The sequence below is a fragment of the Pantherophis guttatus genome, chromosome 3 (genome assembly GCF_059756535.1).
Source record: "Pantherophis guttatus breed Tessera chromosome 3, ASM5975653v1, whole genome shotgun sequence".
In the NCBI taxonomy this organism is placed as follows: domain Eukaryota; kingdom Metazoa; phylum Chordata; class Lepidosauria; order Squamata; family Colubridae; genus Pantherophis; species Pantherophis guttatus.
The window spans coordinates 8,659,272-8,685,328 of NC_142065.1; the positions used below are offsets into that span (position 1 = coordinate 8,659,272).

At 42.5% G+C, this 26,057-nt stretch overlaps 1 protein-coding gene across 1 annotated transcript in view; it reads right to left on the reverse strand.

The window, feature by feature from the left end:
• Positions 1-26,057, reverse strand: part of COL20A1 (collagen type XX alpha 1 chain) — a 195,751-nt gene that overhangs the window by 10,955 nt on the left and 158,739 nt on the right. The window contains exons 29-34 of the mRNA XM_087889017.1: positions 23,337-23,390; positions 17,361-17,414; positions 14,305-14,358; positions 12,223-12,294; positions 10,309-10,344; positions 6,414-6,480 (exon numbers count right to left, since the gene is read on the reverse strand). Of these exons, the coding sequence (XP_087745143.1) occupies positions 6,414-6,480; positions 10,309-10,344; positions 12,223-12,294; positions 14,305-14,358; positions 17,361-17,414; positions 23,337-23,390 (337 nt within the window). The remainder of the gene's footprint in view (positions 1-6,413; positions 6,481-10,308; positions 10,345-12,222; positions 12,295-14,304; positions 14,359-17,360; positions 17,415-23,336; positions 23,391-26,057) is intronic.

The window sequence follows — 26,057 nt, forward strand, 5'->3', positions numbered from 1 at the left end:
TCAGCTAGTGCTCCACGTACAACCACAATTGAGCCCAACTTTTCTGTTGCCAAGTGAGACAGTTGCTAAGTGTGACTTGCCCCATTTTACAACCTCTCTTTCATATTTGTAAAGATCCTTGAATACAGGTAGTCCTTGACTTACAACCATTTGTTTAGTGACCATCTGAAGTTGCATCACTGAAAAAAGTGAACTTGTGACCATTTTTCACACTTTTGACCGTTGCAGCATCCACGTGGTCTTGTGATCAAAATTTGGATGCTTGGCAACTGACTCATATTTATGACGGTTTCATTGACCCGGGGTCAAGTGATCCCGTTTTGCGACCTTCTGACAAGCAAAGTCACTGGGGAAGCCGGATTCACTTAACAACCCTGTTAGTAATTTAACAACTGCAATAATTCACTTAACAATTGTGGCAAGAAAGGACATAAAATGGGGCATAACTCAATTAACAATTGTCTTGCTTAGCACCGGAAATTTGGGCTCAATTGTGGCCATAAGTTGAAGACTCTCTGTAGCCAGAACTAGGGAAATTGAAATCCAGATTCTAAATCAAAAGAAGATTTGGGGGGGGGAGGGGATGGCAATATATGAAGCTGCAGGAAGGAAAAAGTAAGGAGCATCTTTTATTTAATAAAAAGAACCAATTAAATAGAAGGCTGTCTGTCTAATGCACGCTTGGCAGTTCTATACTATCTGAAAATCTGGAAGGAACAAGGATCATCTATGATGAGTGAATAATTTTTAATGGATAATTTCAACATTTGACTGTATGAAATCAAGCGGAGGGCACGGACAGGGCAGAAAGAATATAGAAGCAAGTAATCGACCATGTGACTTCTTAGTTGGTCTACTGCAATTTGCTCTACATGGGGCTGCCTTTGAAGACCTTCCTCCCTTCCTCCCTCCCTCACAAAAATCTTCCTTCCTTCCTTCCTTCCTTCCTTCCTTCCTTCCTTCCTTCCTCCCTCCCTCCCTCATAAAAATCTTCCTTCCTTCCTTTCTCCCTCCCTCCCTCCTTCTTTCCTCCCTCCCTCACAAAAACCTACCTTCCTCCCTCCCTCCTTCCTTCTTTCCTTCCGCCCTCCCTCCTTCTTTCCTCCCTCTCTTCTTCCCTCCCTCCCTCATAAAAATCTTTCTTCCTTCCTTCCTTCCCTCCTCCCACCCTCCCTCTCCTTTCCTCCTTCTTTCCTTCCTCCCTCCCTCACAAAAACCTTCCTTCCTTCCTTTCTCCCTCCCTCCCTCCTTTTTTCCTCCCTCCCTCACAAAAACCTTCCTTCCTTCCTTCCTCCCTCCCTCCTTCTTTCCTTCCTCCCTCACAAAAACCTTCCTTCCTTCCTTCCTCCCTCCTTCCTTCCCTCCCTCATAAAAATCTTCCTTCCTTCCTTCCTTCCTTCCCTTCCACCCTCCCTCCCTCATAAAAAACTCCCTCCATTCCTCCCTCCCTCTCTCTCCTTCCTTCCTTCCTTCTTTCCTTCTTCCCTCCCTCACAAAAACCTTCCTTCCTCCCTCCCTTCCTCCCTCTTTCCTTCCTCCCTCCCTCATAAAAACCTTCCTTCCTTCTTTCCTCCCTCCCTCCCTCCTTCCCTCTCTCCCTCCCTCATAAAAATCTTCCTTTGTTCCTTCCTTCCTTCCTTCCTCCCACTCTCTCACTCCCTCCTTCTTTCCTCCTTCTTCCTCCCTCCCTCCTTCTTTCCTCCCTCTCTTCTTCCCTCCCTCCCTCATAAAAATCTTCCTTCCTTCCCTCCTCCCACCCTCCCTCTCCCTCCCTCCCTCCTTCTTTCCTTCCTCCCTCCCTCACAAAAACCATCCTTCCTTCCTTCCTTCCTTCCTTCCTTCCTTCCTTCCTTCCTTCCTTCCTTCCTTCCTTCCTTTTTCTACATAGAAAGTAACAGTATCTAAATGATATCAAGACAGTTCGAAAACATACTTGTATTGTTTTAGGTTTTCAGTCTATTTAGAGACAATGAATCTATATATGATTACATAAGGATTTTTCATTGAAGGAGGGGATAAAATTCATTCAGCCAGCTTGTAATTCATCCAGTTGCCATCATTTGGGGGTTGGAAAAACTATCATGCAGTTTTTCAGGTCTTGGGGAAACATAGCAATTTCCATCTGACAATTATTTGGAAAAGCAGAATCAATTTCAGTTCCTTCTCAGCATAAACATAAAGTTTGTAAATATCCCAAGTTGGTTGGTCTTGAAGGTGTCCCCAGATTCAGTACAGGTAATCCTCGATTTACAACATTTTGTTCAGTGACCTTTCAAAGTTACAACGGCACTGAAAAAAGTGACGTACGATCCTTTTTCACACGTATGACCATTGCAGCATCCCCATGGTCACATGATGAAAATTCATGGCTCATATTTGTGACGGTTGCAGTGTCCCAGGATCATATGATCTCCTCACCACCAAAGTCAATGGGGAAGCCAGATTCCCTTAACAACCAAACTACTAACTTAACAACTGCAGGGACTCACTTAACAACGGTGGCAAGAAAAGGTCGTAAAATGGGGCAAAACTCACTTAACAACTGCCTTGCTGAGTGACAGACATTTTGGCCTCAATTGTGGTCGTAAGTCGAGGATCCCCTGTATTTGTTTTATTGCACAGACTACGCAGCACTGTCCCCCTAACTCCCAGAGTTAGCACCCTATTGTTTCAAAACTTGGGAGGGGTATTTTTCTCCTCTTCTCCCATCAACCTCTCTTCCCTAACTGAGCCAGAAGTTTCCCCCGTGGGAAACTTCTTGAGTCCGAATCTATTTCAAAGTTAAGTTCTTTTTAATAGACAGTGCCGTGCAATCTCAACTGACTTGTAGAATGACATCCAGTTTTCACTGTGTGTGTGTGTGTTTTTTTTTTAATTAGCGGTGATGGGTATGCTAGTGGAAGACCAGAGTGGGCACAGATCACCCTGGAGAAGGACTATTTATATGGTTGTTAAGCATCAGCACCAACCTGGTGGCACATCACAAAAGCAATTGTGTTCTTGAGGGATCATCAGGCAGGCCAATTTGCATTCAGAACCAGGCAGCGGGCAAGTAAGCAACGTTCTTAACCTCAATTGAGCATGGAGAAAGACAAACGAGAAACTTCCTTTGATGGCATGCAATTCTCTTATTGGCAGGTTGGAACGGAATAAATGTTTTCTGCAGCCTGTCGTTTAATTCTCTCCCTTTTTTTTTTTCTCAGCAATAAAATAAGCAGGGGAAATCCTGAAGCAAATTAGGCATCAGTGCCGCAGATAGCCAGAGCGGATTATTTTCAGACACTGTTCTCTTGACGTGCTAAACTGATCATGCATATGCTATACAACAACTAATTAATGCAGCCCGTGAATGCCAAGTTAGTTTTTTTCTCTCAAACAGATCAGGATTTGTTTGACATTAAACTAATTTCCTGCCAATCATCTGACTCCTGTATGTTGCGAAACCATCCTTTCCAATGGCTAGGTCTCAGATAAAATGCTAAAGAGGTCTTGTAAAAATGAGACGTCTCTAAACCATTGCTTTTCACTTAGCAACCTTAAGATATGCGGGCTTCAGCTCCATGCTGGCTGGGAAATTCTGGGAGTTGATGTGATGACATTGCTCTAGGACAGTGATTGCGAACCTTTTCAGCACCGAGTGCCCGAAAATGTTCCGGAAACCCGAAGACGAGCTGGCCGGTGCGTGCATGCCTGCTTTTTGGGCATTTTTTTGGCCGTTTTTCAGGCTGTTTTTGGGCTGGTGATGGTGCGCGTGCCCACAGAGAGGGCTCTATGTGCCACCTCTGGCACGCGTGCCAGAGGTTCACCATCATTGCTCTAGGAGGTAGGGAGGAAGGGAGGAAAGAGAGATGGGAAGAAGGGAGGGGGAGGGAGGAAGATTTTTAGGAGGGAAGGAGGGAGGAAGAAAAGGAAGAAAAGGAAGGAAGGAAGGAAGGAAGATTTTTAGGAGGGAGAGAGAGAGGATGGGAGGGTGAAAGTGGGGAAGAAAGGAAGGGTGGATGAAAGGAGGGAGGAGGATAGGAAAGGAGGGAGGGAGGGAGGGAGGAAGGAAGGAAGGAAAGATGGGAAGAAGGGGGAGAGAGGGAGGGAGGAAGAAAAGGAAGGAAAGAAGGAAAGAAGGAAGAAAGGAAGATTTTTTGGAGGGAAGGAGGGAGGAAGAAAAGGAAGAAAAGGAAGGAAGGAAGGAAGATTTTTAGGAGGGAGAGAGAGAGGATGGGAGGGTGAAAGTGGGGAAGAAAGGAAGGGTGGATGAAAGGAGGGAGGAGGATAGGAAAGGAGGGAGGGAGGGAGGGAGGAAGGAAGGAAGGAAAGATGGGAAGAAGGGGGAGAGAGGGAGGGAGGAAGAAAAGGAAGGAAAGAAGGAAAGAAGGAAGAAAGGAAGATTTTTTGGAGGGAAGGAGGGAGGAAGAAAAGGAAGAAAAGGAAGGAAGGAAGGAAGATTTTTAGGAGGGAGAGAGAGAGGATGGGAGGGTGAAAGTGGGGAAGAAAGGAAGGGTGAATGAAAGGAGAGAGGGAGGGAGGGAGGGAGGGGGGAAGGGGAAGAGGGGGGAGGAGGAACAAGAGAAGGACAAGGACAAGGACAAGGAGACGAAAGCAAGATGTATAGATTCAGTTACAATGGTGATGGTGCACCATTGGAAAACCTCAAAAACCAGGCTAGGGACAGATGGAGAAAATCGATCATGTGATCACTAAGAACTGACAGCAATTGATGATGTACAATATAAAAGATCAATTTTCCTCCAATTGCTCAAGATGGAAGGCTAGGTACTGTATAACATAACAACAGTTTGGCTGCTGCAAAGAAACTTAGTGCACTTCAGTGCTTGATAGGCAGACTAGAATTTGGGTCTCCCCAGCTGTAGTTAAAGACCTGACCTGCTTTATCACACCAAAGTTCAAAGGTAATTAGTTTTACTAGGTATACAGATCCATAATTACACAGATTCATCTATCAATTGCTTCCCCTTTCTTTCTTACAGCAACTCCCCATGAAATGAGTCGGGTTGAAAGAGAGGAATTGATCCAAGGTTTCTCAAGGAGCTTCCCTGATTGAGAAAATCTAGAACTTGAGTCAGAGAAGATTCCTGCGAGTCCCTTGGACTGCAAGGCGAAGAAACCGGTCAGTCCTAGAGGAGATCAACCCTGACTGCTCTTTAGAAGGCCAGATCCTGAAGAGGAAGCTCAAATACTTTGGCCACCTAATGAGAAGGAAGGACTCCCTGGAGAAGAGCCTAATTCTAGGAATGATGGAGGGCAAAAGAAGAAAGGGATGGCAGAGAACGAGGTGGTTGGATGGAGTCACTGAAGCAGTTGACGTGAGCTTAAATGGACTCCGGGGGATGGTAGAGGACAGGAAGGCTTGGAGGAAAATTGTCCATGGCGTCGCAATGGGTCAGACACAACTTCGCAACTAACAACAACAAGAACCTGAGTCTCTCCAATCCTTGTCTTCACCCTGCACCACCCTGGCTTAAAGTCTCCTTCATTTAATGTACATTTCTGATCAGAAGTCCGAATCTCACCTCTTATTACTTAGGAGAGACAGAAGAAGCCCTACTGGAAGGGAAATGAAATTAATTGATCTAGAGATGGACAATAATATGCTGATAGGTAACTTGTTCAGCTGGCTTTGAGCAAAAACCTTGTGAGGCTTCCGAACGCATTATTGTTGTGGTCCGCCAGCAGCCTGCGGAGCTGTCAGCGGAGTCGGACAGCGATGAGGCTGAGGAAGAACATGGGCCAGTCCTGGAGGCTGGGGAAGGCCCGGATGAGAGCTCTGCATCAGAGGCAGAGATGGGGCCAGGGCCATCGGGGAGTGAGGTGTGCACTCCAGAGCCTCCAGAGATTGATAGGAGTGAGGCAGAGGAACAGGAGGAGCCTGTTGCTAATGCACGAATGAAAAGAGCTGCCAGAAGGCAAGAGCAGCTCAACCAAAGAGGACAACTTGGGAGTAGGGCCAAGAGATGATTGGCCCCTCCCATAAGGCTTAAAACAGACCAGCAACGGCATTTGGGCTTTGCCGGAAAACAACGTTGGTAGCTTCATCTTCTTTGTCTACGTCTTGTATTTATTTTTGTATCCGTGACTTCTGAACGTTTGCCAAGAAAGGCCTTTGGCAGTTTGCTTAATCAGACCAAGGTTTGCGATAGGACTGAGGAATTTGTGTTGGGAGGAATTTGCTTTAATTGAGTTGAACGACGCTGGGAACGAAGTAATTCTCAGCTGTTCGAATAAAGTTTGTTTGTTTTTTCACGGACTGATTTTCCTACTACTTACTTGGGCCTGGGTCACAACAATTATCCAGTCGAGCTACAGTACACACACATCTCATCTATTAGCAGACCCTACAGCCAAGGCAGCTGCAGAGGTGAAAGTTACAGGGAAGATTTTATGCTGTGATATATACTTACACTGGATCAGACGCTCACAAGCTTGGTTTACCAGATGGTAAATGGTAGATAGGGACTGTGCTTCACCCTAGGAGAGAAGAAAAGAAAGCCAGTTTGGTCTAGTAGTTGAAGCAGTGGGCTAGAAAATGGGAGACTGGGAGTTCTAGTCCTGCCTTAGGCATGAAAGTCAATTGGATGACACCAGGAGAAGGTGGCTAAAGTGGGATTGGAACTCACAGTCTCCTGGTGACTGGCCTAAGGTCACCTACTCAGCTTTCATGCCTATGTAACCCATGTAACACCTCTCCTGCGCGAGCTGCACTGGTTCCCGGTGGTCTTCCGGGTGTGATTCAAGGTGTTGGTTACCACCTTTAAAGCACTCCATGGCTTAGGACCGGGGTATATACGAGATCGCCTTCTGCCGCTGATAGCCTCCCACCGGCCAATACCTCCCACAGAGAGGGGCTCCTCAGGTGCCATCAGCCAAACAATGTTGACTGGCGACACCCAGGGGGAGAGCCTTCTCTGTGGGGGCACCAGCCCTCTGGAATGAGCTGCCCCTAGAGGTTCGTATGATCCCCGACCTGCGTACCTTTCGCCGCGCCCTGAAAACTCTTTTATTCCAACAAGCCGGGCTGGCCTGATAGGAATTTTTAAATTGGGTGTTTGTTAGTTTTTAATTTCGCGGGCCAAATTTTATATATTTATTTTTAAATTGTTCTTAAATTTTGTGGTTTATATGTGTTTTAATATGGCTGTACACCGCCTGAGTCCTTTGGGAGAAGGGCGGTATAGAAGTTCAATAAAATCTAAATCTAATCTAAATCTATGGTGGAACTAAAATGCATTGTCTCCTGGTGATTGGTCCAGTTCACCAAGATGGCTTTTGTGCCTAAACCAGGACTAGAACTAATCTCCTGATTATTGGCCAAAGTCATCCAGCCACTTTCATGCCTAAGGCGGGACAAGAACTCATCACCTCTCCTGGTGATTGGGCCAAAGTCACCCAGCTGGCATTCATGCCTAATGCAGACTAGAACTCACAGTCTTCTGGTGATTGGCCTAAAGTCACCCAGTTGCTTTTCATACCTAAAGTGGGACTATCGAGGCACCTGGTCTACCCCAACATGTGGGAGGGAGCATACTGCATCCCTTTCACTTTTCAGCTCCAATCCAGGAACCCTCAAGCAGTCGCATTCACGATAAACCATTTTATACCAAATTCAGCAAAATATAAATTTATATATATATATGTATATGTATATGTATATGTATATGTATATGTATATGTATATGTATATGTATATGTATATGTATATGTATATGTATATGTATATGTATGTATGTATGTATGTATATGTTTTCTCAGGTTTTTGCGGGTGTTTGTATGTAGGTCTTTGGTTATTCGGGTCTTCTCCCACGTAAAATTGGAAGTGTCTTGGTGACGTTTCGACATCTTTCGTTTCGAAGTCTCATTCGTCATCTTCAGGCTGGTGTTCTCGGCTTCGTGCTTCCAGGAGCGATCTCACATTGCTCCTGGAAGCACGAAGCCGAGAACACCAGCCTGAAGATGACGAATGAGACTTCGTCGAAACGTCGCCAAGACACTTCCAATTTTACGTGGGAGAAGACCCGAATAACCAAAGACACACACACACACACACACACACACACACACACACACACACACACACACACATATATATATATATATATATATATATATATATATATATATATATATATATATATATATATATATATATATAATTTTCTTGCCCAGGTGGTGTTTAATTTCGTGTAAAAACAGTCTATTGATACAAGAGGTATCATCCAAAGTTAGATGGTTCGATACAAGCTCATCTTGAAGCTGAATCCCTTATTTTATTGCACACACCAGTTTGGTTATGTGTGTTCCTTACAGCAGATAAGAGAATAATCAAATCACTGAAAACAATTTGAAAATAAGCTGGGCTATAAGCCATAAAAACTCGCCATAAAATATTATGATTATCCATTTTCATGCCGTTATGCCTTTTTATGGATTATAGCAATGTTGATGATATTTCAGCAGCTTGATTATCCCCCGGAGAATGCAAACAGACAAAAGGAAGCGTTGTAGTACATTAAGAGAGGCATTTTCAAGGACAGTCTATTTGTTCAGGCCCCAAAGAACGGCCGCTGGAAGGTGACTTCGCGAAATGTTCAGGAATTGATCCCTATCGGATGGCAAGATTCTTTTTCTAATCATTTTAAACCTCAGACCTCTTTGATTAAATGTCTCTTCAGGATCACGTGGCAGCAATTACATTTAGATTGCCTGCAATTCTGAGAAACAAATGACAAATGCAACATTCTCAGAGCAACAGTCAAGAGAAGGAAAAGATGAGGTTTAAAACTGTTGCTGAAACAATTCTACAGAAGAATTATTGAGTCTGTCATCTGCATCTATAACTGTCTGGTTTGGTTCTGCAACCTAACAAGACAGACACAGATTTCAGGGGATAATTAGAACTGCAGAAAAAACAATGGCTACCAACCTGCCTTCCATTGAGGACTTGTATACTGCACGAGTCAAAAAGAGGGCTGTGAAAATATTTACAGACTCCTTGCATCCTGGACATAAACTGTTTCAACTCCTACCCTCAAAACGACGCTATAGAGCACTGCACACCAGAACAACTAGACACAAGAACAGTTTTTTCCCAAATGCTATCACTCTGCTAAACAACTAATTCCCTCAACACTGTCAAACTATTCACTAAGTCTGCATTAGTATTAGTCTTCTCATTGTTCCTATCACCCATCTCCTTCCACTTATGACTGTAACTTTGTTGCTTGTATTCTTATGATTTATATTGATTGTTTCCTAGTATGATTCGATTGCTTATTTGTACCCTATGACTATCATTAAGTATTGTACCTTATGATTCTTGATGAACGTATCTTTTCTTTTATGTACACTGAGAGCCTATGCACCAAGACAAATTCCTTGTGTGTCCAATCACACTTGGCCAATAAAGAATTCTATTCTATTCTATTCTATTCTATTCTATTCTATTCTATTCTATTCTATTCTATTCTATTCTATTCTAGTCTAGTCTAGTCTAGTCTATTCTAGTCTATTCTAGTCTATTCTAAAATTAACATCTGGATTTGCAAGGAAGTCGCAAAGTCAAAGAAATAGGAAACTTAGAGGCCGTTTGAAGTTGCAACAACACTGAAAAAAGTGACTTATGACTGTTTTTCACACTTAACTACTATTGTAGCATTCCCATGGTCACACAGTCAAATTTTGGGTGCTTGGCATCTGGCAGGTATTTATGATGGTTGCACTGTCCTGTGGTTGTGTGATCACCATTTGTAACCTTCTCAACTGGCTTAGATTTGTTTAATGACTGCCTGGTTTACTTAACAACAGCAGTGATTCGCTTAACAGTTGTGGCAAAAAAAAAAGGGTCGTGAAATGGGGTAAAACTCACTTAACAACAGCCTTGATTAATAACAAAAAAAAATGGGGTCTCAATTGAAGTTGTAAGTCGAGAACTACCTGTGTTTGGTCCATTTTTGTGGGTTTAAAAGGTGGGCAGAAATCAATTGCATAAGCTCTCACTTAAAATTTAATTAAAACTACTAAGGTCCTTAAAGACCTTAGTAGTTTTAAAGACCTGGCTTTTCCGGCAGGCCTGGGACCCTTGATCTCGCTGTTGCGATCTGGCGAGATCCGGCCATGAATGGTGTGAATGGGTTTTAATTGTTTTTAATGTTTTAATTTTTAATGTTTTTATATATGGTTTTTAAATGCATTCTAAGCTTCCTTGAGTCTTCGGAGAAAGGCGGCATACAAGTTGAATGAATGAATAAATAAATAAATAAATAGTTATCAAAGAACATCAAAGAAAGAACAGAGACTCACTTTCTCCCCCCTTTCTCCTTTTGGACCAGGCAACCCCTAGTGGAAAACAAAAAACATTATTATCTTCAAGCTGTAAATAAATAATAATTATTATTATATGTATCTGCACCTTGATAAAAGATACCGTATATTTTTTCAGGTTTGCTTCTTCTCTGGAGGAAAAACGTTTTCCTATAGATAACAGGCAACATTCCCAGGTATAAAAATGCTGGGTCAAAGTTTCCTTATATAGTACTATATGCATGCTCATAGCTGCTTTGGAGAGAAAAAAGAAAGAAAAAACATGAATTGCTAAGGGTGCCTTCAAGGAGAACCCTCTGGGAATGCCACACTGAATTCTGTAAGGGAGTAAAAGTAGGGTACCAACATAATAAACGGCTGGATTTCACCCCTCCGCTGTCCGTCCACTTCTTTTCGGAAATCCCTCTGCAGTTCTGCATTGGTGCATACAACAAGCAACACTGAGTCTAAACAAAATGTTACGATACCAATAAAGGAGAATATTTGTAGCTCAGGGTTGAAATGGGGGGTCCTGGGTGCTCTCTGAGCTTCATTACCCAACTAGGTAACATCATCAGTATTAGAAGTGAATAGGGTGTTGTGCAGAGGAAAGGAGGAGAGGAGGAGGCGGCAGAGGAGGAGGTGGAGGAGGAGGGGAGGACTAGGGAGTCCTTAGTGGTATCCAAGCTTGATTGTTTTCTTGCAGATGTTTCATTACCCAACTAGGTAACATCATCAGTATTAGAAGTGAATGGGGTGTTGTGCAGAGGAAGGGGGGGAAGGAGGAGGAGGAGGCAAAGGAGGAGGAGGAGGAGAGGAGGACTGTGGGGTCCTTATTGCTATCCAACCTTGATTGTTTTCTTGCAGATGTTTCATTAACCAAACCAGGTAACATCATCAGTGCTAGAAGAAAGGAGTGTTTGTGGAGAGTTTGATAAATTTTGGGCTCAGTTATGGTCCTAAATCGAGGATTATCATTACGCAGAGTACTAAAGATGTGAAATAACAATTACAGAAATCTTACCAATTCAAAAAAAAAAAACGACTTTACAGACCAGAGTCATTTGCATTTATTGTGTGACTTGGACTTACAAAGCACCCTTTTCTAGAGTCTTGGAAGAGATAGTGGTACTTGGAAGTGTGATAAGACCAAACTGCATCCAGTTTTGGTCACCACAATATTAAAAAAATATTGAGGCTCTAGAACGAGTGCAGAGAAGAGCAATAAACATGATTAGGGGACTGGAGGCTAAAACATATGAAGAATGGTTGCAGGAACTGGGTATGTCTAGTTTAATGAAAAGAAGGACTAGGGGTAACTTGATGGCAGTGTTACAATATTTGAGGGGCTGTCACAGAAAAGAGTGGGTCAACCTATTCTTCAAAGTACCTGAAGGCAGTACAAGAAACAATGGATGGAAACTAATCAAGGATAGAGCCAACCTAGAAATAAGGACAAATTTCCTGCCAGTTAGAATGATTAACCTGTGGAACAGGTTGCCTCCAGAAGTTGTGAATGCTCCATCCCTGGAGGTTTTTAAGAAGAGATTGGACAAGCACTTGTCTGGAATGTCTCCTGCTTGATCATGAGGTTGGACTAGAAGACCTCCAAGTGTCCCTCCCAACTGTGTTATTATGTTATTCTATTACAGTATTCTGTTATAGCTACTGTGAAATCAAATGAACGGGTCTTGAATAATCTTAATTGCAATGAGTAACAGTGAGGTGGCGTGGAGCCTTACCAGTGGTGGGTTGCTACTGGTTCATCCCGTTTTGGGTGAACCGGTAGTAGCGGTGGCGGGAGGCTCCACCCACCTATCCGGACGTCATCAAATACAATCTGAGCATGCGCAGAAGTGGCGCACGCGAGCGAACCGGTAGCAAAGGTAAGTTAAACCCACCCCTGAGCCTTACCGTGGGTCCGACTTCTCCTGGGGGGCCTCTGTCTCCAGGATTACCCCGGGCCCCTGCTAAACCTTGGAATCCCTGAGGGCAGAAAAAAAGAGACATAAAATGTCTAGAAATGCAACAGGATGGAAGGGATCCACTCCTTGAGCTTCAAGGGAATCTAGCAGAATTAGCTTGCAAAAAGCAGGCGGAGGAAAGTTACAAGCTCGGATTTATTTCCTAGCTGGGAAAGAATATTAAAAGAGTACATTGTACATTGAGTTATGTTTCCCTCATTTCCTATTAATATCATAATTTAGGGGATAGAACAGTAGATTGTAACAGTGTTTCTTCTAATGATGCTTTGGGAAATCTTCCATATTCCCTTTCTAATAGTTTCATCATGAAGGGGTGCTTATGTTTTCTCTTCCATATGGATTATTACTCTTTCTTTCTTTCTTTCTTTCTTTCTTTCTTTCTTTCTTTCTTTCTTTCTTTCTTTCTTTCTTTCTTTCTTTCTTTCTTTCCTTTCTTTCCTTCCTTCCTTCCTTCCTTCCTTCCTTCCTTCCTTCCTTCCTTCCTTTCGAAAATGGGTGTCCTTCCTTCCTTCCTTCTTTCCTTCCTTCCTTCCTTTCGAAAATGGGTGTTAGTGTCAGTTTTGACTCCTAGCGGCTGCCTGGAAATTTCCTGCCATTTTCATAGCAAAGTTTTTTGAAAGTGGCTAGCCATTGCCTTCTTCCTAGACCTTATAGAGTGACTGGCTCAAGACCACACAGCTGCTTCCTGTCTAAGGCGGGACTAAACACCGCATTGCCCAGTGATTGGCCCAAAGTCACCCAGCCGGCTTTTGTGCTTAAGGCAGGACTAGAACTCACATTCTCCTGGTGATTGGCCCAAAGTCTCCCAACCAGCTTTCATCCCTATGACCGGACTAGAACTTACTGTGGGACATTAGTATTCAACCTCTTTAAAACTCATTGAAAACTCAATGCTTTTGATGCGAAAATTTTGTTCCAGTACTCATTGTTTGTTTGGTACTCAATGCACAAGCTAGAACTTGGAGGTGATGGCTAAATTCTGACTCACTACATTATTCCTTATGGGAAAAATTGTTTGGTACTCATCATTTGGTACTCATCGCATCTCCTCGAACCAGTTAAAAATCAACACCAAGGTACCACTGTACAATCTCCTGGTGACTGGCCCAAGATTATCCAGTCAGCTTTCATGCCTAACATGGGACTAGAACTCACCGTCTCCCACTTTCTAGCCGGATGGCTCTTGTGCATGATAACCTATCATAATAGTGATTCCTTTTCCCATTTGCTTTCTCTTCTACGTCTCATCTTTTTTTTACATTTCTTTCCCTCGGCAAAACAAGAAGATATCTGATTGTAAGGTAAATATATAGATTAACAGATCAGACTGTTTTTGTGTTTAATGTTGATGTTAAAAGGAGCAATGAAGAAAAATTTAGACAGAGCGGTATTGAATTTTGATTTATACAGTAATTGAATTTATAATTGAATATAAAAATGAGCTTTGCTTTAGTAGGAAATTAAGATGTATGATGAGATAATAGAAAGACTTAAATTAAGATGTTGGAATTTATGTTAAAAATATCTGTCTTCATTTGTTAAACTAGTATACCTATTTGTGACTGGACCAAGACTTCGTTCTTGGGGGGAAAAAATGTTTATGTTTGAAAAATTAAAAAAAAAATTAAAATTGTAAAAAATTGTAAAAAAAAATTACAAAAAAAAAAAGAAGAAGAAGAAGAAGAAGAAGATATCTGATTGCCTACTTCGCAGATGTAAGAAGGAAGAAAATGCCTCAATAACCCAGGAGATGTTCCAGAAACTTTTAGATACCAACCCGGGTTTTTGAAAGATCTCAAAGTTGAGCACCAGCTGCTTATGTCCCTTCCTTGCCAAGGTGCAACCAGAAGCAAATAACCCAGTTGCTGAATGGTGATGAAAGCATACAGAATGCGATGCTTGCTTGCCCCTTCTTCCTAACCCAAGGGAACTCTGCTGGTAGCAGCTTTTTTGGAATGGGGTTGTTCATTCTGGAATGGACATTATTTTCCACCTGACTGAAATTGCTCACCCGTGGTCCTGGCGGCCCTGGTGGTCCAGCTGCTCCTTCGAGTCCTCGAACACCCTGTGAAGCATATTTATTAATAGATGAGAATATCTGTAGCCCAGAGTTGAATTGTGAGCTCTCTGAGCTTGGTTGTTTCTTTGCAGATGTTGCATTACCAAACTAGGTAACTTGATCAGCACTAGAAGCAGTGGTGGGCTGCTGCCAGTTCGGACCGGTTTGGCTGAACCAGTAGTTCCGATGATCAACTGGCCCCGCCCCCCCTGCCCCTGCCCTATCCTGTCCTATATTTCTTCTTTCTGGCTCAGCTGATTCGTGCGGCAAAGCTGATTTCCGCGCCTCTGCTGCTCTATTTACTGGGACTGCCTTAGAAGATAAGCAGCAGAGCTTCAAATTGCTGAATTTTTAATGCTGCGTGCAAGTGTGTTAGATGCCCGCTCACTCACAAAACTGGCTGTTAAACCAATTGCAGCCCACCACTGGCTAGAAGGGAATGGGGTTTGCTCTCTGTCAGTTGCTTGCCCTCTCGGTATTGGTGGGAGTGTTCTTGGTGGCTCCTTGATTAGGGTGTTGTTTATTGTTTGATTGTTTGTTTGAGTTGGTAGTTCTGTGATTGGGATATTGTTTACTGCTTGATTGTTGGTCTAGTAGTTGGTCTAGAGAAATTTCCTGACAGTTAGAACAATTAATCAGTGAAACAACTTGCCTCCAGAAGTTGTGGATGCTCCAACACTGGAAGTTTTTAAGATGTTGGATAGCTATTTGTCTGAAGTGGTGTAGGGTTTCCTGTCTAAGCAGGGGGTTGGACTAGAAGACCTCCAAGGTCCCTTCCAACTCTTCTATTCTATTCTGTTCTGTTCTGTTCTGTTCTGTTCTGTTCTGTTCTGTTCTGTTCTATTCCTTAGTATTAACCAAGCAAGAACTGGACCGCATAACACCAGACATGTCACAAGAGTTAGTGGTAAAAGGAAACCAGGCCACCAAAGAACATGGTATCTGGACACCATCAAAGCTAACACCAGCCAGAGCACAAAACAACTCAGAGAAGATCAGTACAAGATCAGAAGATGTGGAGACACCTGGCCCATACTGTAGAATCGCCAAACGTTGGACATGACTGAATGAATAACTTCATCATCAAGCCTTATTAGATAGACCAGGCAGGAAACATAACCTTATAAACTAATTCTACTTTATTGTAAAGCTATATTAATAGCATCTTGCAAGTCTGAAAGTACAGTTTTCCTGCTGTCTGACTTACAAACTGAGAAACTAGGGAGGGTCCCTTCTGAACATCTTTCTCTTCCCATTCTGCAGCTGAGGGCTACCGTGTTTCTCCCAAAATAAGACCCTGTCTTTTTTATTTTTTTTGAACCATGAAATAAGCGCTTGGCCTTATTTTCGGGGAGGTCTTATTATATTGGTTCGCTTGGAGCAAGACGGGGCTCCTCTTGCCTTCTTACCTCATTTCCAGCTCTGTCTCCCTAACAGAGGAAATGGTTAACGGCTGCGCATGTGGTTAAATGTTTTCAGGGAGGGCTTATTTTCGGGGAGGGCTTATTTTAGCACATGCACTCAAAAGCCCGATTGGGCTTATTATAATAGAATAGAATAGAATTTTATTGGCCAAGTGTGATTGGACACACAAGGAATTGTGCCGCCCTGAGTCTTCAGAGAGGGGCGGCATACAAATTGAATTAATTAATAAATAAATAGAATTAATAAATTTGTCTTGGTGCATACGCTTTCGGTGTACATAAAAGAAAAGGTACATTTATCAAAAATCATAAGGTACAACACTTAATGATAGTTATAGGGTACAAATAAGCAATCAAATCATATTAGGAAACAGTCAATATAAATTGTAAGGATACAAGCAGCAAAGTTACAGTCATACAGTCATAAGTGGGAGGAGATGGGTGATAGGAACGATGAGAAGATTAATAGTAGTGCAGACTTAGTAACTAATTTGACAGTGTTGAGGGAATTATTTGTTTAGCAGAGTGATGGCGTTTGGGAAAAAACTGTCCTTGTGTCTAGTTGTTCTGGTGTGCAGTGCTCTATAGCGTCGTTTTGAGGGTAGGAGTTGAAACAGTTTATGTCCAGGATGCGAGGGGTCTGTGAATATTTTCACAGCTCTCTTTTTTGACTCATGCAGTATGCAGTATATATTATCCGGGGAGGTCTTATTTTCGGGAAAACATGGTATGCCCTCTCTTATCTAACCATAGGCAGTATCTCCTAGCCTGCTTCCCAAGATCTTTCCCACATGGCATTGCAGGTGGTAGGGAATTGTGGAGCTGTAGTTCCATCATAACATCACAAGCAGGGTATCAGCTTGTGGCAGCTTGAATTAACAGGAGGAGCAGTAGAGCTAATTTAATAATTAGATGCTTTCTGGATACGACCCCTGATTCCTTTGCAGGATCAAAGTGTTTTCTCTTTTGTCTCACCCAACATTAGACTGCATGTTTAGAAGGACTTTAACCTACTTAATCTCAGCAGGTAACATCACCTGATTGACCTTACATGTGCAGTAGGCTCAGAGCTGTAAGAAGCTGTTTAATGGGGAAAAAAAAAGGACTAGGGGTGAGATGATAGCAGTATTCCAGTATTTGAGGGGCTGCCACAAAGAAGAGAAGGGTGAACCTATTCTCCAAAGCACCAGCAGGACAAGAAGCAATGGGTGGAAACGAATCAAGGAGGGAACCACCCTAAAATTAAGGAAGAATTTCCTGACTGTGAGAACAATTAATCAGAAGTTTTGGGTGCTCTATTACTGGGGGTTTTTTAAGAAGAGATTGGATAACCATTTGTATGAAATGTTACAACATCTCCAGCTTGAGCAGGGGGTTGGACTAGAAGACCTCTAAGGTACCTTCCAACTCTGTTATTCTGCTATTCTGTGGACATGGGTGGGAGATCACTAGACAAAGGAGCGGAAAAACTACCCCAGGAAAAAGGCATCAACAAATCATGTTTAGAATGATGTTACCAAAACTATATGGCCACAACTGGGAAGGTATGGAGGTTGAGCAAATGTGGAAGGAAAGAAGTTTTACCTTTGATCCTTGAGGGCCATCTTTCCCTGCTGCTCCCTGGGGACCCATCAGACCCTGTAGACAAGCAGAAGTCTGATTTAGAAGGTACATTCCAAGCCAAAGCAATGATGACTTCTTGGCTACAGGTAGTCCTCGACCTATGACCTCACTCAAATATCTATTGCTAAGCGAGACAATTGTTAAATGAGTTTTGCCTCATGTTATATGCTCTCTTGCTACCACTGTTAAGTGAATCACTGCGGTTGTTAAGTTAGTCACACAGTTGTTAAGTGAATCTGACACTACAACTGTTGTAAATACACACCAGTTGCCAAGGGTCCAAATTTTGATAATGTGACTATGGGGTTGCTGCAATGGTCATAAGTGTGAAAACTGGGTCATAAGTCCCTTTTTTCCCAGTGCTGTTGTAATGTTGATCACTAAAAAAAATGGTTATAAGTTAAGGACTACCTTATTGGACCCAAATATTATAAGTAGGCTTTTATTTATCAAAGCAAATAACTGATATTTGCTTTGATAAATAAAATGTTTATTTTATTTTCCTCTCTTCCCCAATTCAGGAGGAATAAACCCAGGGGTGGGCTTCAAAAATTTTAGCAAGGGGTTCTCTGACCGGTTGTTGGGTGGGCATGGCCATGGTGGGTGTCAGCCTCCTGCACCACTGCTTTTTGCCCTCCCTGGATTCTGGAGGCTTTCCTCGAGCCTCCGGGATGGCGAAAACAGCCTCCCCAGGCTCCGGAGGCCCTCTGGAGGCCAGAAATGGTCCCATTTCCAGCCTTCCTGAACTTCTGGTAGGCCTGTTTTTCGCCCTCCCCGAGCCTCCGTGCGTGCCCTGCATTTACCTGCATCCAAAACGGGCCACGTGGGGACTCCTGAGAGTGCGGGGTGGGGTGGGTGAGGCCAGCCAGGAGTAGGATTTGGGGGTTCTCTGAACTGCACAGAATCTTAGCTAGAGGTTCGCCCGAACCCCTGCGGATCTCCAGCAGCCCACCCCTGAATAAACCCAGCACACCGCACCATACCACACTCACAAATACGCACACACAGGTAGACACACAAAAGCACATGATATATTTTAAGAGAGTCTAGCTCATACCCATCTATGTATCTAAACAAGTTTGGTTGCAGAATAGAAGAGAGCCTTCTTGGAAGTGTCAGGCTGAATAAGAATTGGTTTCTTTAGCCTGCAGCCAAAGTCTCTTTGAATCTGTGGGTGGCTATGAGACAGAATCACAGAATTAAATGCTGGAAGGGACACTTCGGTCACGAAGCCCAGCACCTTATTCGGAGGAGATGCCTTAATTAAAGCATCACAGGCAGATGGATGATAGCTTCTGGTCCTCTAAAACATCCAGTGAAGGTCAGCCTATCCCCTCTCTGAGTCATTGGTTCCACTGCCGGATTGTTTTGCTGGGAAGTAGCTCAGAATTTGCCTTCCAGATCGAGGGACAACCAAAGAATGCAAATGAAGCATTCTCCAATTGCTTTTGTTTTAATTATGGATGTGTTAAAATTGCCCTACCCCTGCTGTAGAATGATTTTGTAAGTCGTCCTCGACTTACAACCATTCGTTCAGGGACTGTTCAAAGTTACAACGGCACTGAAAAAAGTGACTTATGGCCAGTTTTCACAATTGCAACTGTTGAAGCATGTCAAAATTTGGGCGCTTGAAACTGGCATGTTTTTATGACAGTTGCACTGTCCTGGGTCCATGATGTCACCATTTATAATCTTCCCAGCCAGCTTCCGACAAGCAAAGTTCATGTGGGAGGCCAGGTTCATTTAATGGCCATATGGTTCACTTAAAAAACTGCAGTAATTCACTTAACAACTGTGGCAGAAAGTTCACAAAATGGGGCACAGCTCACTTAACAACTGTCTTACTTAGCAATGGAAATTTTGGGCTCAATTGTGGTAGTAAGTATTTGTATTTATAACTACTGTATTTGAGTTTTTCTGTGTAGACATGATCTTTACCCTGAGGTGGGATTCAGGACGGTTCAGGAGAACTGGTAGTCAAATTGCTGGCTGGCCCCTCCCTTCCCCACCCCTGCCCCTTCCAGGAGTCCCCATGTGCCCCATTTTGGCTCCCAGGAAGTGCAGGGAGGCCTCCTAGGCCCAAAATGGGGCACGGGGGGGGGAGTGCATCCCCCCCATAGCCCATTTTCGCTCCCAGGAGGCTGCAGGGAGGCCTACTAGGCCCAAAACAGGGCGCGGGTGAGGGGATATGCCCCCCTCCCCCCGCGGCCTGTTTTTGCTCCCAGGGAGGTATAGGAGCCGAGTGCTGCCTGTCACACCCTCTTGCCACGCCCACCATGGCCACGCCCACCCAGCCAGTCATTAGGGGAGAGAACCGTTTATTAAATTATTTGAATCCCACAACCGTCCTTACCTATTATTGCATTGTCTCAATTATACACTACCTCCCAAAACCTGCAAAGTCATGTCCTCAACTTACTCCCACAATGGAGCCAGGAATGTCAGTTCTATGTCATTGTGGTCATACGTCGAGGCACCATGTCACCAGATTCGATGTTACGATTGTTTTTATGAAGCTTGTAAAATCATCACCCTGGTTGTTAAGTGAATCCCATGACTGTTAAGTTGGTAACACGGTCGTTAAGTGACTCCCCCACTGACTTTGCTTGTCAGAAGGTCGCAAAAGAGGATCACGTGACACCAGAACACTGCAACCGTCGTATATATGAGTCAGTTGCCAAGTGCCTGGATTTTGATCACATGACCTGAGGAAGCTGCAAAGTCATAAGTGTGAAAAATGGTCATAAAACAGGTTTTTTCAGGAATTTTTTTTTTTTTTTGTAATTTCTAACAGGCACTAAACAAAATGTTGTGAGTCGAGGACTACCTGTATCAACATTTGGGTTCATATGTAAGTTTAGGAAATGTGAACCAGATAAACTCAACATTCAAATGTAAAGTAAAAAAATAAAACCTCCGTCTTTCCTAGAAACAGAATTGATGCAACTTAATTTCAATAATGTCTTCTAAAAACAACACAACGCTCTTTGCTTGTTTTCCCCTTTCTCCAAATAAAGGCACTATAATATACGTTTGATCTTTTTTTAATTCAGGAGAGCATCTCAGAAGTGGGAACAAGGAAAATAGAGTTGTCGAATTCAGTTCCTCAGGGACAACATCATGTTAGCTTTCTTTTAAAGCTTCATTCATCTGAAAAATCTCTCTCCATAATCCTAGTGCTGTGATTAGACTTCCAAAGAAATGTCCGGTTATATATTACACAACAAGGCAAGCTAAGATACGTAGAATATGGTTTTGGCCCCCCAAAAAGAAAGAAACTGTTTAAAAACAAATAAGTCATCAAAAATGATCTGTTAGGAAATTGCTATTGTCTAACTAGTTGGTCAGGCAATATATAAACTATCAATACATGTTTGTTAAAAGGTATTATATTGCTTTAAGACTGTATTGCATCATCCTGTATCCTGATTGGCTAAGCTCTGTAGCCAATATACTTAAGGAGAAGCCTGAATCATGGCTTGTGGACACTACACCATTTTATCTGTTTATTTTCTGTTACTCTTTATCTGTTCTCTCTGTATGATCACTGTTTGATCATTGCTACTTGTTGCTTTGTACTATTTATTGAATGTTTTAATACTGAACTTGTTCCTGTTTGAAACTCAAGAAGAACTGTTTTATTGTGTAATGACAACAACTGGTAAGAAGACTTTGTACTTGGAATATCCCTGAATTGATATTTTAACTATCGCCTTATCTGTGTATGACTTGGATTGTTATTGGGCTTTGCTTTATTTTTTTCTAAAAAGTAAAAGACTACCACAACTCAGTATGTCAGTATATTAACTGTGGTTATTCACTCTCAGCCGCTTTCATGTGCATATTCAAGGGGTACTTGCTCAATAGCCCATAACATCGGTTATAAGCCAAGAATATCCTTAACATGATCCAAATAGAAATACACAATACAGGTAGTCCTCAACTTACAACAGTTCATTTAGTGACCATTTGAAGTTACAACAGCGCTGAAAAAAGTGACTTTTTTCACACTTACAACCATTGCAGTATCCCTATGGGTCACGTGACCAAAATTCAGACTCTTGGCAACTGATTCGTATTTATGACCGTTGCAGTATCCTGGGGTCACATGACCACCTTTTGCGACCTTTGTGCAAGCAAAATCGATGGAGAAGTCAGATTCACTTAACAACCGTGTTACTAACTGAATAGCTGCAGTGATTCTCTTGACAACCATTGTAAGGAAGATCGTAAAATGGTGCAAAAGTCACTTAACAACTGTCTCGCTTAGCAACAGAAATTTTGGGCTCAATTGTGGCCATAAGTTGAGAACTATCTGAAATCCCAGATGTCAAGTACAGGGCAAGCAAATTTAAGTAGCAGTCAGCAGGACAAAAGGGGGATGCAGAGAAAAGGAAGGGGATTTTCTAGAATGCTTTTTAAAGCCTTTATTTGTCTGTTTTGCTTTTTTAAAAAAAACAACAACATGTTTTTATAACTGATGTTTTCATTTCAACCTTTCCACTTGAGTGAAGTTTATTTTATGTACGTACATCTATTCTGTCTCTGGTTTTTTTGTTGGTGCTTTTATTCAATTTTTTTAAAAATGTAAGAGGAAAAAAGAAACCTCTAATAATTAATGTTTGCCAAGGCCTGTTGGCGCTGACAGAATAAATGATTGCAACAGAAGAGAAAATATGTAGCTCAGGGTTGAACTGTGGAATCCTTGGTACACTCTGAGCTTGGTTGTTTGCTTGCAGACATTTTGTTAGCCAACTAGGATAATCTTAGCTACTTGAACAATGTAACATCGGCAGGCAAGCAACCAAGCTCAGGAAACACCAAGGACTCCATATATATCATTCACGAAAAGCACCCATAAGAAATTCCCAGATAAGATAAAAAGACATTTCAGATGTCCCAAAGGCGTTTTTCAAAACACCACTGGATTTTGTTTCTCTTTGACGACGTTTTGCTTCCCATTTAAAAAGCTTCTTCAGTTCTGACTGAATGGTGGAAGGATTATATCCTTTGCAGTCATCTGGTCATTAGTACTCTCTCTGAGAGTCGTTGAGGCCACGACTCTCGGCCCTCAGGGTCACCTGAATAGTGCAAATGGATGTGGAGCAGGGGTGAAATCCAGCAGGTTCTGGAGAACCGGTAACGGAAATTTTGAGTCGTTCGGAGAACCAGCAAATACCACCTCTGACTGGCCCCAGAGTAGGGTGGGAATGGAGATTTTGCAATATCCTTCCCCCAAGAGTGGGGAGGCAATGAGGATTTTGCCATATCCTTCCCCTGGAGTGGGAAGGGAATGGGGATTTTGCAGTATTCTTCCCCTGCCACGCCCACCAAACCATGTCCACCAAGCCACACCACGCCCATCAAGCCACGCCCACAGAACCGGTAGTAAAAAAAATTGGATTTCACCACTGGTGTGGAGCCTTTTGGGACTGCTGAAAGGACCATGTTGTAAACAGGAGATGGGTGGTGTCATACCCCTCCGTCTCTGTTGAGAGAGGGCTGTTCATTTTTAACATACATGGCCTCTTTGATCTCTTTCAAACTAGTGGTCCTCTCTATCCAGAATGTGGACACAGAACTGAAGAAGCTTTTTTGAATGAGAAGCAAAACATCTTCAAGGAAAAAGAAAAAAAGTCCAGTTGCCTTTTGGAAAAAGAAGCTTTGGAACAACCATGACCTGGATGACTGAGAATTTCCATAGATAATAAGACATTTCAGAGCAGTTAGAAAGCAACTGAAGATCCAAATTTCACAATAGACAAAATTCGACTAGCTTTCCTCAAAGCTGATGCTTTTTAGATATATGCTGGACCTCCATCAATTTGGGATCTGGCTGCAAGTTATGGATGCTCAAGTCCAAATGGCTGGAGAGCACCTAGTTAGGAAAGTTTACATTAACTGAGACTTTAGAAGAATAAGGTGAGAAAGAATTACCTGTATTCCTGGGCTTCCGCTGTCCCCTTTATCACCCTTAAGACCGGGTGGGCCCTTGAATAAAAATAAAACAGTGAATTTATTCAGTTTCAGTTTCAGTTTCAGTTTCAGTTTATTTAGATTTATATACCGCCCTACTCCCGAAGGACTCATTATTATGAGACATAATAAATATCAGACAGTGTACCAGAGATGGGTTTCAGCAGGTTCTGACCAGTTCTGGAGAACCGGTAGCAGAAATTTTGAGTAGTTCAGAGAACCAGTAGTAAAAATTCTGACTGGCCCTGCCTCCATCTATTCTCTGCCTCCCGAGTCCCAGCTGATCAGGAGGAAATGAGGATTTTGCAGTATCCTTCTCCTGGAGTGGGGAGGGAATGGAGATTTTACAGTAACCTTCCCCTGCCATGCCCACCAAGCCACACCCACCAACCCATGCCACACCCACCAAGCCACACCCACAGAGCCAGTAGTAAAAAAAATTAAATCCCACCATTGCAATGTACATAGCAATCCCTCTTTTTGTTTTTGTTACCAACATCACTTGGAGAAGCTGGATGGGCCAAAGTCATCCAACCAGGGTTTTCAAGTTTGACATGAGAGCCAGTATGGTCTAGTATAGTGGCTAGAAACTTGGAAACCTCGAGTTCTAGTCCTGCCTTAGGCATGAAAACCAACTGAATGACTTTGACCCAATCACCAGGAAGCAAAGAGTTCTAGTCCCACTTTAGGCATGAAATCCAGCTGGGTGACTTTGGGCCAGCCCCTTTCTCTCAATCTAACTCACCTCACAGTGTCGTTGTTGTGGGGAAAATAGGAGGAGGAAAATTAGTTGGATATGTTCTCCGCCTTGAGTTATTTGTAAAAATAAAAAAGGCAGAATTTAGTATACGGTATAGTGGAGTATAAGACGCACCGGAGTATGAGATGCACCTTAGTTTTTGGGGAGGGAAATAAGAAAAAAACTGATTGGCAGGTGGATCGGCCTCCTGGAATACCCCCAATCAGCTGTTCCCAGAGGTGAATTTTAGCAACAGGTTCCTTGGTTGTGAGCTCTGTGCCTTGCTTTTTTTGCTTTTTTCCCCTGCCTCTGAAACTTCTGAAACTCCATTTCAGAAAAAAAAATTGTTTTCTGCCTCTGAAAGCCTCCAAAACAGAGCTTCAGAAAAAAAGCCTCTGAAGCTCTGTTTGGGGGCTTCTTTTCTGAAGCTTCGTTTCTGATGCTTTTTTCAGCCTCTGAAACCTCCTTTGAGAAGCTGGGCAGGGCTACATTTGGAGTATAGGACGCACCCAGATTTTCACCCTCTTTTTTGGGGGAAAAAGGTGTGTCTTATATTCCGAAAAATACAGTAAATATAATTTAATTAAAAATAAACATCTTAACCAGTGGTAATTTGTAGGCAACCATGGCAACAAAAAAAAAGATCATAAAATGGGGCAGAAATAATTTAACAACTGCCTTGCTTAACCATAGAAATTTTGAGCTTGACGGTGGTTGTAAATCGAGGATTATTCTTTTTTGTTACAACCAAACATTTTTAATCTTTCTCACCGACAGGAAAGTTGCAACATCTTTTGAGTTTCGTACTGTTGAGTCTGAACCTGGTTCCCAGCAGGAAAAGAGATTTTAACCCAGACTGAGATACAATGAGCAGACCTGCTTTTGCCCTGCCCCAAAATAATTCCATTGAAAAGCAAAGGACATCAGCCTGGGAACCAAATGTAGGTTAGCCTGCTCTATCCTGTTCCCTATAGCTCCCTCTAGTTGTGAAAGTTGGACCTTAAAGAATAGAATAGAATAGAATAGAATAGAATAGAATAGAATAGAATAGAATAGAATAGAATAGAATAGAATAGAATAGAATAGAATAGAATAGAATAGAATAGAATAACAGAGTTGGAAGGGAGCTTGGAGGTCTTCTAGTCCAACCCCCTGCCCAGGCAGGAAACCCTACCCCACTTCAGACAAATGGTTATCCAATCTCTTCTTAAAAACTTCCAGTGTGGGAGAAACCACAACTTCTGGAGGCAAGTTGTTCCACTGATTAATTGTTCTCACTGCCAGGAAATTTCTCCTTAGTTCTAGGTTGCTTCTCTCATTGATTAGTTTCCATCCATTGCTTCTTGTCCTGCCCTCAGGTGCTTTGGAGAATAGTTTGACTGCCTCTTCTTTGTGGCAGCCCCTGAGATATTGGAAGACTGCTATCATGTCTCCCCTAGTCCTTCTTTTCATCAAACTAGACATACCCAGTTCCTGCAATCGTTCTTCATATGTTTTAGCTTCCATTACCCTAATCATCTTTGTTGCTCTTCTCTGCACTCTTTCTAGAGTCTCAACATCTTCTCTGCACTCTTTCTAGAGTCTCAACATCTTTTTTACATCGTGGCGACCAAAACTGAATGCAATATTCCAAGTGTGGCCTTACCAAGGCCTTATAAAATGGTATTAATGCTTCACATGATCTTGATTCTATCCCTCTGTTTATGCAGCCCAGAACTGTGTTGGCTTTTTTGGCAGCTGCTGCACAGAGAAAGAAACAGAGAAAGTTTCTTTGTGTCATATAATATATGTGGGTATATGCATAATTTTGTATTTATTTGTTTGTTTGGTTATTTTTTATTTATTATTATTTTTGTCATGTTTATGTAGTGTATATTGGAGGTGGTGACCTGAGGTGATATTCAACCAGTTTGCACCGGTTCAGGCGAACCAGTAGTGGCGAT